Source organism: Miniopterus natalensis, chromosome 7, assembly GCF_054644295.1.
Source record: "Miniopterus natalensis isolate mMinNat1 chromosome 7, mMinNat1.hap1, whole genome shotgun sequence".
NCBI lineage: Eukaryota > Metazoa > Chordata > Mammalia > Chiroptera > Miniopteridae > Miniopterus > Miniopterus natalensis.
The window spans coordinates 15,082,604-15,094,813 of record NC_142087.1 but is presented as its reverse complement, the minus strand read 5'-3'; the positions used below and the strand labels follow the sequence as shown (position 1 = coordinate 15,094,813).

The window sequence follows — 12,210 nt, the reverse complement described above, 5'->3', positions numbered from 1 at the left end:
ATTGGTCGCTAATGCAGTTTGCATTTGCTCTCCGCAGGCTGGAAGTCCTTTGCATCCCCTTGCAGCCTACCCCTTAATTTTCCTCCCATCCCTCATCCCATAGATCATCAGGTCCTGTGGGATCCACCTGCAGAATAGATCCAGAATCTGTCGCCTCTCACCTCCTCCACGATGGGTTCCTGCTCCAATCAACCAGCCCTGGAACCCACCCCACCTGTTGACTTCTTGCTTTGTGTGAAATACATTTCCTCCTTCTTAAGGCTACTTTGACTCAGGGTTCCAGTTACTTGCAGAATTACCCCAGATGAGACACCATAGCCTCCAGAAGAAAGAGAGGGAGTGCCAAGGACTCACGGTGGGGCGGGTTTGGGAAAACTGATGAGAGGACAGAAGAAATGTCCTGGAGAAATAAAAGTATTTCGTAACTCCTTTATTAGGCACAAGGTAAAAATATATACTCATGACATCCAAAACCTATAGTGATGATGTGGGGTCCTGACCCCAAGTGTCCTCAGAACTGGGTTGACGTTCCCAGGGGCCAGGGGGCAGACCCCACCTAATCCTGTTCTCCAACTCCTGCTCCGGTCAGGGGCTGCTGAGGAGAACAGGCCTGGACCCTCATTCCAAACCTCTCCTCGAGCTAGATGAGGACCCGCCTCACGATTTGGATACTTGATCTTCCAGCTCAAATCCTTGGCTCAGGCCTGGACAAAGAGTCCTCTGGCCAAGGGGACACAGCTGCTGGGGCAGAATTCCCAGCAGGGCCTGGGCTCTGGGGCCCTAAGCTGCAGGGGAGAGGCCTGAAGCCTTTGGCACAGGATGCAACATACAAAGGCAGCTGGGTTGATTGTGAAAGGGACTGTCCCATGACGGAGGTGCCGGGGTGCTAGCACCAGTGGATGCCGTCACCTGCTCTAAGTGTACCCAGTCCAGTGCAGACACTGGCCTATGGGTATAGAAAGGTACTGTCGGCTCTGAGTTTTGTCTTGTGTTCACAGCTGTATTCTCAGCACCTACAACAAGGCACACAGAGAGAGCCCCAAGAAAGACTTGTCGCATGCATGAGCTTATGTGCACAGGTGTGTGAACCACACAGGTGTGCCCACAGCACACCACACACCCCTCCTATTTTCTCCCTACTAGAAGGCACTTAAGGTTTGTCTCAGTTCAAAGAGGCAGGAGAGAGTTTGGGGACGTCCCAAACTCAATCCAAGTTCACAGTTGAGAGTCTGGTGGGGTAGCCCTAGCCATACAGGCCCACTTCCCTTGCCCCCTCCTCTTCCTCGACTTCCTCTAGCCCTGGCCCTTCAGGGACCACCTGGTCAGCCTCCCAGAGGTGGGCTCGAGATGGGACTGAGGGGATCAGGTTCTCTCGCAGCCAGGGGTGCAGCAGGATGCCCGAGGCCGTGAGCCTCTCAGCTGGCTCCCGTCGAAGCAGGCACCGGACCAGGCAGCGGGCCGGTGCTGAGAGGCCCTGAGGCAGGGCATAGGCCCCCCGGAGGATCTTGCCAAAGAGCAGGGCAGGCTCTGAGTCCTGGAAGGGGTAGTGGCCGGCCAGCATGGTGAAGAGCGCCACACCCAAGCTCCAGACATCTGCCGCCTTGCCTGAGTAGGATGCCCGCGAGCTGAGGATCTCAGGTCCCACGTAGGCCGGGCACGCCTGCTTGTCCCACAGGGAATCATCTGGCCCAGTCAGCACGTAGGCGTCCTCCAGGTTTTCCAGCACCAGCTTTGTCCTGTGGCAAGGAGAGAGACAGAGGGGTCAGCTCCTGCTGGAACTCCCAAGCCACACCCGCACGCTATCACCCTGAATGTTACCCGCTTCCTGAGTGCCTGCTGCCATTGGCAGACATGAGCCAGTCCTGTGTAGCTGGATGATTGAGCCCATTTTACAGATGAGGAAGCCCAGGCTCAGAGAGGTTAAGCAATTGCTCAAGGTCACAGAGCAATTAAGTTTTAAGTAGGGCACATTTTCCAACAGTCCCTGAGGGAGGGGACTGAGGGCATAGGCCTCTCGTAAAACAGATGCAAACTTAGGGTCCAGGCAGATAATAAAATGAGAGAAACATTTTGTGCCAAATATCTCAGCACAAACCCTGCCTAAAAAGGTAACATTAACAACAGTACAGTCAATATTTATGAACTGTCCACCGGGTGTCCGGCCCTGAGCTAAGCTCGGTACCTGATGCATCTCATTGCATCCTCATACAACCTGTGAGAAGGACACCATTTCACATCCACAGGGCATGGGGCTGGGATGTGAACCCTGGCTCTCACCCACCACTGCCAGTGCTAGGAACTGTTCGCACAGCTCCCAAGGGGCCCCATGTGGTGAAGAGTGCCACGCCCAGGCTCCAGGCACCCACCACCTTGCCTGAGCAGGATGCCCGCAAGCCTGAGAAAAATTCTCATTTTTCTCCAAGAGAAGCCAGAAATCATATTTCAACAAAAAAGTCCGTTTTTGAAATGTCAGCAACCTATTTCAGTTGAAAACTAACCTGTATGTGGGAGCCAAAAAAACAACAACTATGAAGCCCTCCATTTACAACTTCTGCTTTAAACAACTCCCACGGAGCATTCTAGATTATTTTCACAATAACCATTCTGTTCCCACTGCTATTCATCTTATCCTATGGCGCCACGTCCTGGGTGCCTGCTGGCATTTCACCAACGTTGATCAATCCTGTGACTTACAGCACGGGGGTGTGGGGGTTAGTGTCAGCATTACTGGTCCGTTTTACAGCTGCAGAAATCAAGGCTTAGGCAGGTGAAGCCATTGCTCAAGGCCAAAGAACAGGTTAAAAAGTAGAATCAGGATTTGAACCCAGGTCTGACTCCACCGCCCCTCTTCTACCAACAGTACTTCTCAAACTATTGCCTTGAAAAGAGAAAGGAGCGCTTTCTCGCCTCTGGGAGGTCACAGGTGTGTGTTGTATCTACCCTAAGCTCCAAATGATTGAAGTTGTGCATTAGCTTAAAAATCATTACAAATTTTATATTCCACTTCTTAATAAAGACATTTTTTTTTAGTATAAAACAGAGAAGGAGCCCGGCCACACATGGAACAGCGGTTGAGCATCAACCTAGGATCCAGGCGATCAGGGTTCGATTCCCGATCAGGGCACATGCCCACGTTGCGGGCTAGGCAGCTGATCAATGACTCTCTCAGCATTGATGTTTCTATCACTCTCTCTCCCCCTCTTTTCCTCTCTCTGAAATCAATAAAGATATGTTTTAAAAAAAAAACAGGAGGAAATACAAAGTCACCCTTAGACAAACATCACACTATAACTGCTACAAGGAAGACAGCTACTAAAATTAGTGGGCAAAAGTTTGAGGAGAAACAGTATATTTACACACATAGCCTCAAAGCACCTGGAGGTACTTATTAATGACAAGGTATTACTCAAGGCATTTATTAATTACAAAGAGTAAATTGGGAACCTTACAGTGAAAGCACTTGGCAGATGCCACGCTAGCCAACGATCAAAGTTAAAATCACAGTAATACACACCACTGTCATGTGCTTCCTGAAATCACACACTGAGAAGGGCCTATCACCTCTGTGATATTCTTTTTTTTGAAATCCTCACCTGAGGATATATTTATTGATTTTTAGAGAGGAAGGAAGGAAGAGAGAAACATTGATCAGGGATCAAACCCAAAACTAGGTATATGCCCTGACCAGAAATCAAACCTGCAACCTTTTGGTGTACAGGACGACACTCCAACCAACTGAGCCACCTAGCCAGGGCTTCTGTGATATTCTTGCCAAAGACGTATAAACTCAGTGTAACCATGATAAAAACATCAGCTGAATCCTAATTGAGGGTGTTCTGGAAAATAACTGTCTAGTACTCTTCAAAAGCACCAAGGTCAAGAAAGACAAGGAAACTGGATAAAGGAGATGTGGTACATGTACACGATGGAACACTACTCAGTTACAGAAAGGGTGAGATACTGCCATTTGCGACAGCATGGATGGACCTTGAGAATATTGTGCTAAGTGAAATAAGTCAGTCAGAAAAAGTTAACATTAAGAGTTCACTCATATGTGGGATATAAAACTGAAACTTGAACACAAACAGCAGTGTGGTGGTTGCCAGAGGGAAGGGACTGGAGGGTGAAGGGGGTCCTAATATATGGTAACAGGAGAAGATTTGACTTTGGGTGGTGGGCACACAGTGCAATAAACAGATCTTATAACACAGAAACCCAAACCTGAAACCTATATGATCATATTAACCAATGCTACCCCAATAAATTTAATTTAAAAAAGAAAAAGACAAGAAAAGACTGAAGACCTGTGTCAGACTGGAGGACACTAAGGAGACATGACTGGTGAATGCAGGGTGGGGACCTGGATTGAATCCTGGACAGATGAAGAACATAGTGGGCAACTAGTGAAATCTGAACCTATCTGTGGTTTAGTTAGTAGTATGAAACCAAGGTTAATGTCTTGGTTTTGGTAGTTATACTATGGTCATGTAAGACATTAACCTTAGGGGAACCTGGGTGAAGGAAATATGGAAACTCTTTGAACTATCTTTTGCAACTTTTCTGAAAGTCTAAAAGTATTTGAAAATAAAAAGTTTTTTAAAAGTTCAATGGGGTCACCCTCCTCCCTCCCCCCCAAAAAAAATCCTGACATGAAATTAATGTTCTTTATGGATGTTCACATGAACCTGGAGGCTTGGTGAGCTCTCTGAAACATCCTGCATACTCCCAGGATTTGGGGAGGGGACAGGATACCAGGTCCCTTTCTGTCCCCCCCCTCTAAAAACCACTGCTTTACAGTTTTACAGGAAAAGGTTCCTGTGTGGGGAACTCAGGGCATATTTTGGCTGTTGCCAGTGGATTTGAAATCCTGGAAATATCTTGACAATCTAGTTCTTTCCCATCCTTACAGGGAAACAGGTCCAGAGACACTGGGTCACCCAGAGTCAGCAAGTAACCCAGCCAGGCCTCCCACCTCTCAGGTTCAGAGGGAGTTAGGACCCTGGCTCTGGTGTCACATCTGGGTTCAAATCCCAGCTCTACTATTTATTCAGCTGTGGGGTCTTAGGCATTACTGACCTCTCTGGGTCTCAGTTTCCTCATCTGCCATATGGGGACAATAACAGTGTCCACCTCATATTTGTAAGAATCCAGGCCAAGTCACACGGAGCAGCTACGCTTTTCATCACCGGCGCTTGTCACAAAGGCAATGCTCCACCCCAAGGGGCTTCCAACAGGACTGAGCCACCTTCCTGGGCGCCAGGCAGAGGTACTAGTCCAGTCTTCTGCACTTTTTGTGCAGGCTACTTTGCTGTCCTAAGCCTCAGTTTCCCCATTATGGCCCACTTCTTGGGTGTGTCTATGGGTGGGTTCTCTGTTGCCACACTCACCTCTCAGGGTCGGTGAAGACAAAGCGTCGCAGCTTGAGGTCTCGCAGGACTAGACCATGCTGGTGACAATGCGCCACAGCGGCTGCCATCTGGCGGAAGAGCCCGGCGGCCTCAGGCTCGGGCAGGCGACGACGGCGGCGCACCAGGCTGTGCATGTCCCCGTGGAGCCGCGGGAAAAAGGCGTAAAGGTGGTGTGTGCCCGCCAGCACCTCCGCGGGCCGCGCCACGTGTCTGTGGGGGGGCAGCCGCAAGTAGGGCTCCAGCACCGCCTGGGTCTCGCAGACTGGGTACACCTGTGGGCAGAGCATGGCGTGGGCACAGGTGGGGACCGCATGGAGCCCAGGCTGGCCTTGCAAACAGTCACAGCTGACCCTTTAGGCACTGCGAGGTGCTAGCCACACAACCCCGACAAAGCTGAGAGGCCACACAGCCATTAGTGCTCCTAACCTGCTTGCTACCTTTATATAGGCTTAATCTTAAGATAATTGAAAAACCCAAACAAAAATAACCCTGAAAGCAGGGAAATCCAAAAGAGGAAATGATGCAGAAGTAACTTTATGCCCACCACCATCATCATCATCATCATAACTTCCATTCTCTAGAATCACACCCGCCGGCCAGGCAGGGCGTGGCTCGGGGGTTGAGCACTGACCTAGGATCCAGGACATTGCAGTTCAATTCCCGGTCAGGGCACATGCCCAGTTGGGGTGTGCAGGAGGCAGCTGATCAGTGATGACTCTCTCATCATGAATGTTTCTATCTCTTTCCCTCTTCCTTCCTCTCTCTTAAATCAATAAAGATATATATATTTTTTTAAAAAGGAATCACACTGGCCCACCCTTTCATTCATTCTGATGTATGCCAGCCACTGAGTATCTAACTTGACTGACAGCCATGGTCCCTGCCCTCCTGGTGCCCACAGTCCAACACAGGAGACAGTAGCTGAAAAACAAGGCCAAAAGCTAAATATTTATGCACACTAAGCAATCAACACAATTCTGATAAGTGTTGCAAAGGAACTAAGAAGGATGTTGGAATATGGAATATTTTGGAAGGGGGCACCTATTTTATAAAGTGTGGTCCAAAAGGGACTCTGGGGAAGTAACCTGAAAGACTCAGAAATGACCATGTGATAAGTTTTCCAGGTGGGGGGCACAGACAGTGAAAAGGCCCTGAGACACAAAAGAGCTGGATCAGCTCTAGAAACACACCCAAAGATCAGCATGGCTGGAAGGGAGAATCATGGTGAAAGTGGCTGAGCTTGTCAGGAAATGTGCTAGAGGCTTTATGGACATCAGATGGAAGCCTCAGATGTTCAGAGAAGGAAGGTGGCTTGTTGGAAGTCATATAGCTAGTCGGCAGACAAGCTGGTATACTCCCTTTGGTTCATCTGACTTTAAACCCTTTGCATGTTATTTTAGCTATGCCACACAGAAGATAAAAATAAATAAAGCATATACATATCTAATCCATCAGGAAAAAAATGTAAGCCTATGTCTTAAAAAATAAAGTTGAGTGGCATGGAGGAAATAACCCACAGAGACTTTTTAAAGTCAGGGTAAGCACATCCCTGCCTCTGTGCATTTGCACTTGCCTTTCCGCTGCCTGGATGCTCTTCCCTAGGATACCCACAGGGCTGGCTCCCCCAACTTATACAGTCACTGCTCAAATGTCATCTCCTCAAAGAGGTCTTCCAGGACCTCCCTAGCTAAAATCACCTGCACCTGCTACCCTCCCTCTTCCCCTTCCCCAGGTCCCAACCTTTTGACCATAGCCCTTACGATCCCCTGACATAAATTTTATTTATTCGCTTGTTTATTGTCCGTGTCCCTCACTAGAGGGTCAGCTTGATAAAAGCAGAACTTTGTCTATTTTTGAACCACAGCTTGGTGCTCGAAGGTGCTCACTGGTTTGTTTATTAATGAATTAGGCGATAATCTACAAAGACAGGTTGGTGATCTTTCTACACACTGACCAAAAACAAGTGGAAATGACAGGTCAGGCCCCAGAGTTCATGCTGGTATGGGGGCAAGCACATTAGAAGACTCCCATAAATGTTTTTAAATAATTGGGCCATGTGAAAGCATGCAGCTTCTCATCTCAGCTTACTTTGGTCACTCCCCTCAGCATGGACTTTCTCCACAGTGGGAACAGTCAAAAACCTGTGATACTGCAGGAAGGGGACCCCCAGTTCAGGGGTTCCTTAGAATATCTGGGGCAGAGCACTGGGCACCTGCATCAGGCAGCTCAGAGCCCTGGTAAAGCTGATGGCTGGACCACATGTCCAGATCTGTGTCCCTGTCCACGGCACCCCCATCAGCAGAAGCCAGAGCCAGCTGCTGCTGTTTCCAGTTGCAGGCTTAAGTCCTTTCGCTTCTTGAGCATTCCCAAGGAATCCAGGCCCCCTTTTGCCCCTCCCTTATGTACCTGGGTCTCTTCTATCTTCCATACCCCTGCCTACCAGGAGCAAATCTACCCTGCCTGTATCTGAACCACTTGTCCCAGCATGGGGCATCAGCTCTGGACTCAGCCTGCCAGGGCCCGTTCTCAGCTCTGACACCTTCTGGCTCTGTGATGTGATAAGCAACCACATTTTTTTGAGCCTCAGTGTCCTTTATCTATAAAATGGGCCCAATAATAGCAACTATCTCATAGATCATGTGAGGATTAGAAGAGATTATGCACACTAAACCATCTGCATACTAAATACCTGTTTTATACTTTCTCATCTCTGTCCCTTTGGGCTGTGACCTGCCAATGTCCTGTGTGGGCCTGACCCTCAGGGGCCTTGGCCCTGCCCAGTTCCTGATCTTGGCCAAGAACCTTGGACCTTGCCCTAGGAAGCCAGGGGTCATGGATTCATGCATAAACCCTCCTCCTCTCTTGACCTCAGTCTTTGTATTTGTAAAATGGCCATAGGTTGGGCACAATGACCTCCAGGATCCCAGGGGTTCTGCTTCCTACCATATCTCATCCTTATTTTGTGTGAACATCTTCAGTGGCTCCCCACAGCTTAGTGGAGGTCCTTTCTAGTGCTTTCATGCCCAGTGGCTGTCAGCCCCTATCTCCTGCCCCTGGCTGCACACCCTCTCCACTGGGCCATTGTGAAGTGCTGTTAATTCTCTGAAGTGCCATGCTTTCATTCCTCTAGGCCTCTCTGCACAGCTGTTTCCCTGCCTGGACCTCCCTTTTCCTGCTCCTCCCTGGCTAATCCCTCAGTCTTTTCTGACACCCCCTTGAATACATTAGAGGCTTCTCCCCTCTGCTCTCATGGTCCCTAAGCTCCAACCCTGCATCATGTACCCACTATGGGGGTCAAAGCTATGAATTCCCCAGGTCTGGACCACCTGGTTTACTTCTGTGGTCTCAGTCCAGCCTGGGTCTTGACAGAGAGTTGGGGGGCTCACTGGCTGCTTCCCTAGTAAACACAAGACTAAATTAATATAAGGACTGCTCAACGGGCAATCCTCTGCAGGCAGGGCTCTTTCCAGGTCCCCTGTGATGCTGGAGGAGGGCCCCTGGGGCACATACCTGGCAGGTGTATTCAGTGCCTGTGGGGCAGTGCAGGGCCCGGTAGCCCTTGCCACCCTCCTCAGGCTCCAGGAGGACATAGGGCCCAAGCTGGGAGGCAGTGGTCACAGCAGGGGCACGGACTGGAGCAGGGGCTGGTCTCAGGGACAGAGGGCAGGGGGGCAGCCTGGGCTGGGGTCCACTTCGAGCTTGTTTCCGGGTGGGACACTCGGTATCTAGGTCATCATCCAACTTCAACTGCTTCTTCCTGGAGGGAGTACCCACAGGAGCTGCCAGAGGGGTGGATCGCATCTAGAAAGGAGGAGAGAAAGGCACCAAAGTGAGACTGTCTGGGGACCCCTGTCTTCCCCTGCTGGTGGGAGGGCACATGGGCACAACCTGTACAGAGGGTGATTTGGCAGTGTGCATTAAACTGACAGCTGCACACACCCTGGTCTGGGTGTCCCACTTTGGGGATTTATGCTCCAATTAAAATGCTCCCCAAAAAATTAAATATGTAAAACTCTTCTCATCAGAACTTCGTGTCTAAGAGCAAAAGGCAGAAAACACTCCCAAATGTCCAGCAGTAGTGGGCTGGTTAAAACAGCATGGTATAGCCATATAGTGGAATACTACACAGTTCTGAAAAAGGACTGATGTAATGATACAAGTACAAGGTTATTCCTGCAGCCCATGTGATAGGAACAATTGAATGTCCATTATTAGGGAACTGGTTACATAAATGATATTTCATCCATACATGGAACAATTGTATCTATTTAAAAGATTGAGAAAACTCCTTATTGCTAATTAAAAAGATCTCCAGAGTGAATTATTAGGTGAAAAACAAAAGTAAAGTGGAAAGATGGACTTGGTAGTTGGTGAGAGGAAGAGAGACTTTGCAGGGTATCTACTGAGTATTATAGGGTAGGCAGCTAGTACCTATGAAAGAGAGGGAAGAAGGAAGGATGATGAAGGTTGGTGAATGAATGAGGTATGTACATATGAATGAGGTATGGAATGGATATATTGTCAAGTGAAGAAAGCGAGCTGCCAAACAATACACCTAAGATGATCTCAGTTCTGTAAAATACCCCAGCAGCATATACTATGATATATCTCCATATTTACATAGATACAGATGTGGAAATGCACAGGAAAGGTCTGGAAGGGCCCAGACTAAACTGGCCACACAGTAGCTCCTGGCCTCCTGGGAGACCTCTAGGAGAAGAAGGGATTTGGTCATGAGGCAAGTAAATTTTTTATTTCAATATTTTAAAGTAAAGATTCTATATTCATTTATTGCTTGAGTACTTCAAAACAGATAGAGTGGATTGCTTTTTTCCAATTGTGAACTTTACCTACGATTGCCTGATAGCCGAAGAGCTACCAGAATCACAGGGTCCACACACACTGTTCATCCACTGCCAGCTCATTTTCATCATTAGGTGAGAAGTGAGGCAGGGAGGGGAGGTCTCTCAAAGGCTCAAGATTTCATTCATTCAGAGGTGGAGGGAGCCACCACTCTTGCAGCTGTGTCACTGTGTGTAGTGGGTGGAGGAACATGCAATGGCATGTCAGGGCAGAAAGGGTCTCTCCAGAGCCCCTCTGCCCACCCATTCAGATTCCTGAATGAGGGACAAGAAGGCCCAGGTATGAGGTTAGAGGGGGAGGGACTTCAGCCCGATTAAACACCTTCCCAACAGCCTGAGGCACCGTTAATGGGGAAACATCACTCAGAGTCAGTTCTCAGAGTGCAGTCCACCTCTCCAATCATCCTGCTCCCACCGGGAATGGGCTGCCTTCAGGCTTATTTGACCCTATCCATGCCTCAGAGCCAGGTGGGGCCTGGGACACCCCATCCCATTGGAAGGCAGTATCTGAGTCTATAGATGAACAAGGGATTTTGCAGGCAACAATGAGGGATCTCCGCTGTCGGATGGGGGCAGCCCTTAATCCCTGACACCCTGGGGTGGGGGATAAGCACGGGTCATACCAAACACACACTTACAGGCAGGTGTGCACATGCCCCTCAAAAACACACTGTCCAAGCCAGCCAGCCCAGACACACATCCACAGCGAGAGGGGCACACACATCATTAAGTGACACACACGTCTGCCCCCACGGACACACACACACACAGCTCTCCCACCTGGCACACTCACGACTGCACCGCCGACACCCAAAGGCCGCAGTCCGCCCGCCCCGCCCCCGGGCCCGCCTCCCGCAGCGGGGCTCCTCCCCCGGGAGCGGAAGCGGCGGCCGCGGGTGTCCCGGGGCAACAGGTTTCCAGGAAACCGAGGGGCTGCTGGCCGGCGGAAGCGGGGAGACCCCGCCCGGAGCAGGCAAAGGGAAGGAGACTGGGCCCCAGGGCTGGGGGAGGGGGCGGCCTAGCCCTGGTCTCCCCCCGAGTCTGTAGGTACAACGCGCACATTCTGTAGGAACAGGACACACCGCGCACAGGGCGCGGGCGAGCGGGGGCCGCACCTCTGGGCACGCGCCTGCGGCGACGCCCCGCACTCAACCAGTGCTGCACCCGCGCTCCCACGCGCCCTGCACGGGTCCCGCGACCCCCAAGGCAGCCCAGCCCCGGCCGTGTCCCCGCACAGCCAACTCCTGCCACCAGGTGCTCGGCCATCGCAGCGCGCACCGTCCACGGAGACAGAGCCCCGAGACACAGCCCCACTCAAGACCCCACAGGCTCAAGCGAACCCCACAGTGACACAGACCCTACACAGTCCCCCAGCCCCCCGTGCCCCCCCCGTCCCTCACACACAGACCGCCCCGCACCAGACCACACGACTCTCCCGCCCCACACTCACCCAAAACACACACAACCGAGCACCTCTCTCCGGGCGACACTCGGACACCTCCGTGCCCGGCTCCCTCCGTCCCCGGGGCACAGCTGCCGCACGCGGGGCGGGGGACGCACCCTCTCCCCCGTCGGAGTTGCCCACACTCTAGCGACCTCAAGCCCCGCGGGGACACTCGACCCAGGTCACCCTCCCACCTCCGACGGCGGGTTTGTTAAAAGGTGAGTGTGTGTGTGTGTCTGTCTGTCTGTCTAACGCGCGGCGGCCCGCAGCCCCCACCGGGTGGCCCCTCCAACCTACCCTGGCCCTCCGCCGGGCACCTTGCCCTCGCGCGCGGGCCCCGGCCGCCGCCCGAGCTCAGAGTCGCCTGGGCAGCCCGGGTGGACTGGGGTCCGCTCCGCTGCGCTCCGGGTCCGCTGGAGCTCTGGCCTCGGGCCCCCACAGCCCCACGCGCGCGGAGCCGCTGCCGCCGCCGCTGCAAGTGTCTCGGAGACGCGGG

General features: G+C 51.5%; 1 protein-coding gene across 1 annotated transcript; it reads right to left on the bottom strand.

The window, feature by feature from the left end:
* Positions 1-608: 608 nt before the first annotated feature.
* TRIB3 (tribbles pseudokinase 3) lies at positions 609-9,209 on the bottom strand. Its single transcript, XM_016200575.2, has 3 exons — positions 8,919-9,209; positions 5,388-5,680; positions 609-1,736 (listed from the first exon to the last, which is right to left on the bottom strand). Exons 1-3 carry the CDS (start codon positions 9,207-9,209, stop codon positions 1,244-1,246), a joined length of 1,077 nt encoding a protein of 358 aa, XP_016056061.2. The 3' UTR covers positions 609-1,243.
* Between the last annotated feature and the right edge of the window lie 3,001 nt (positions 9,210-12,210).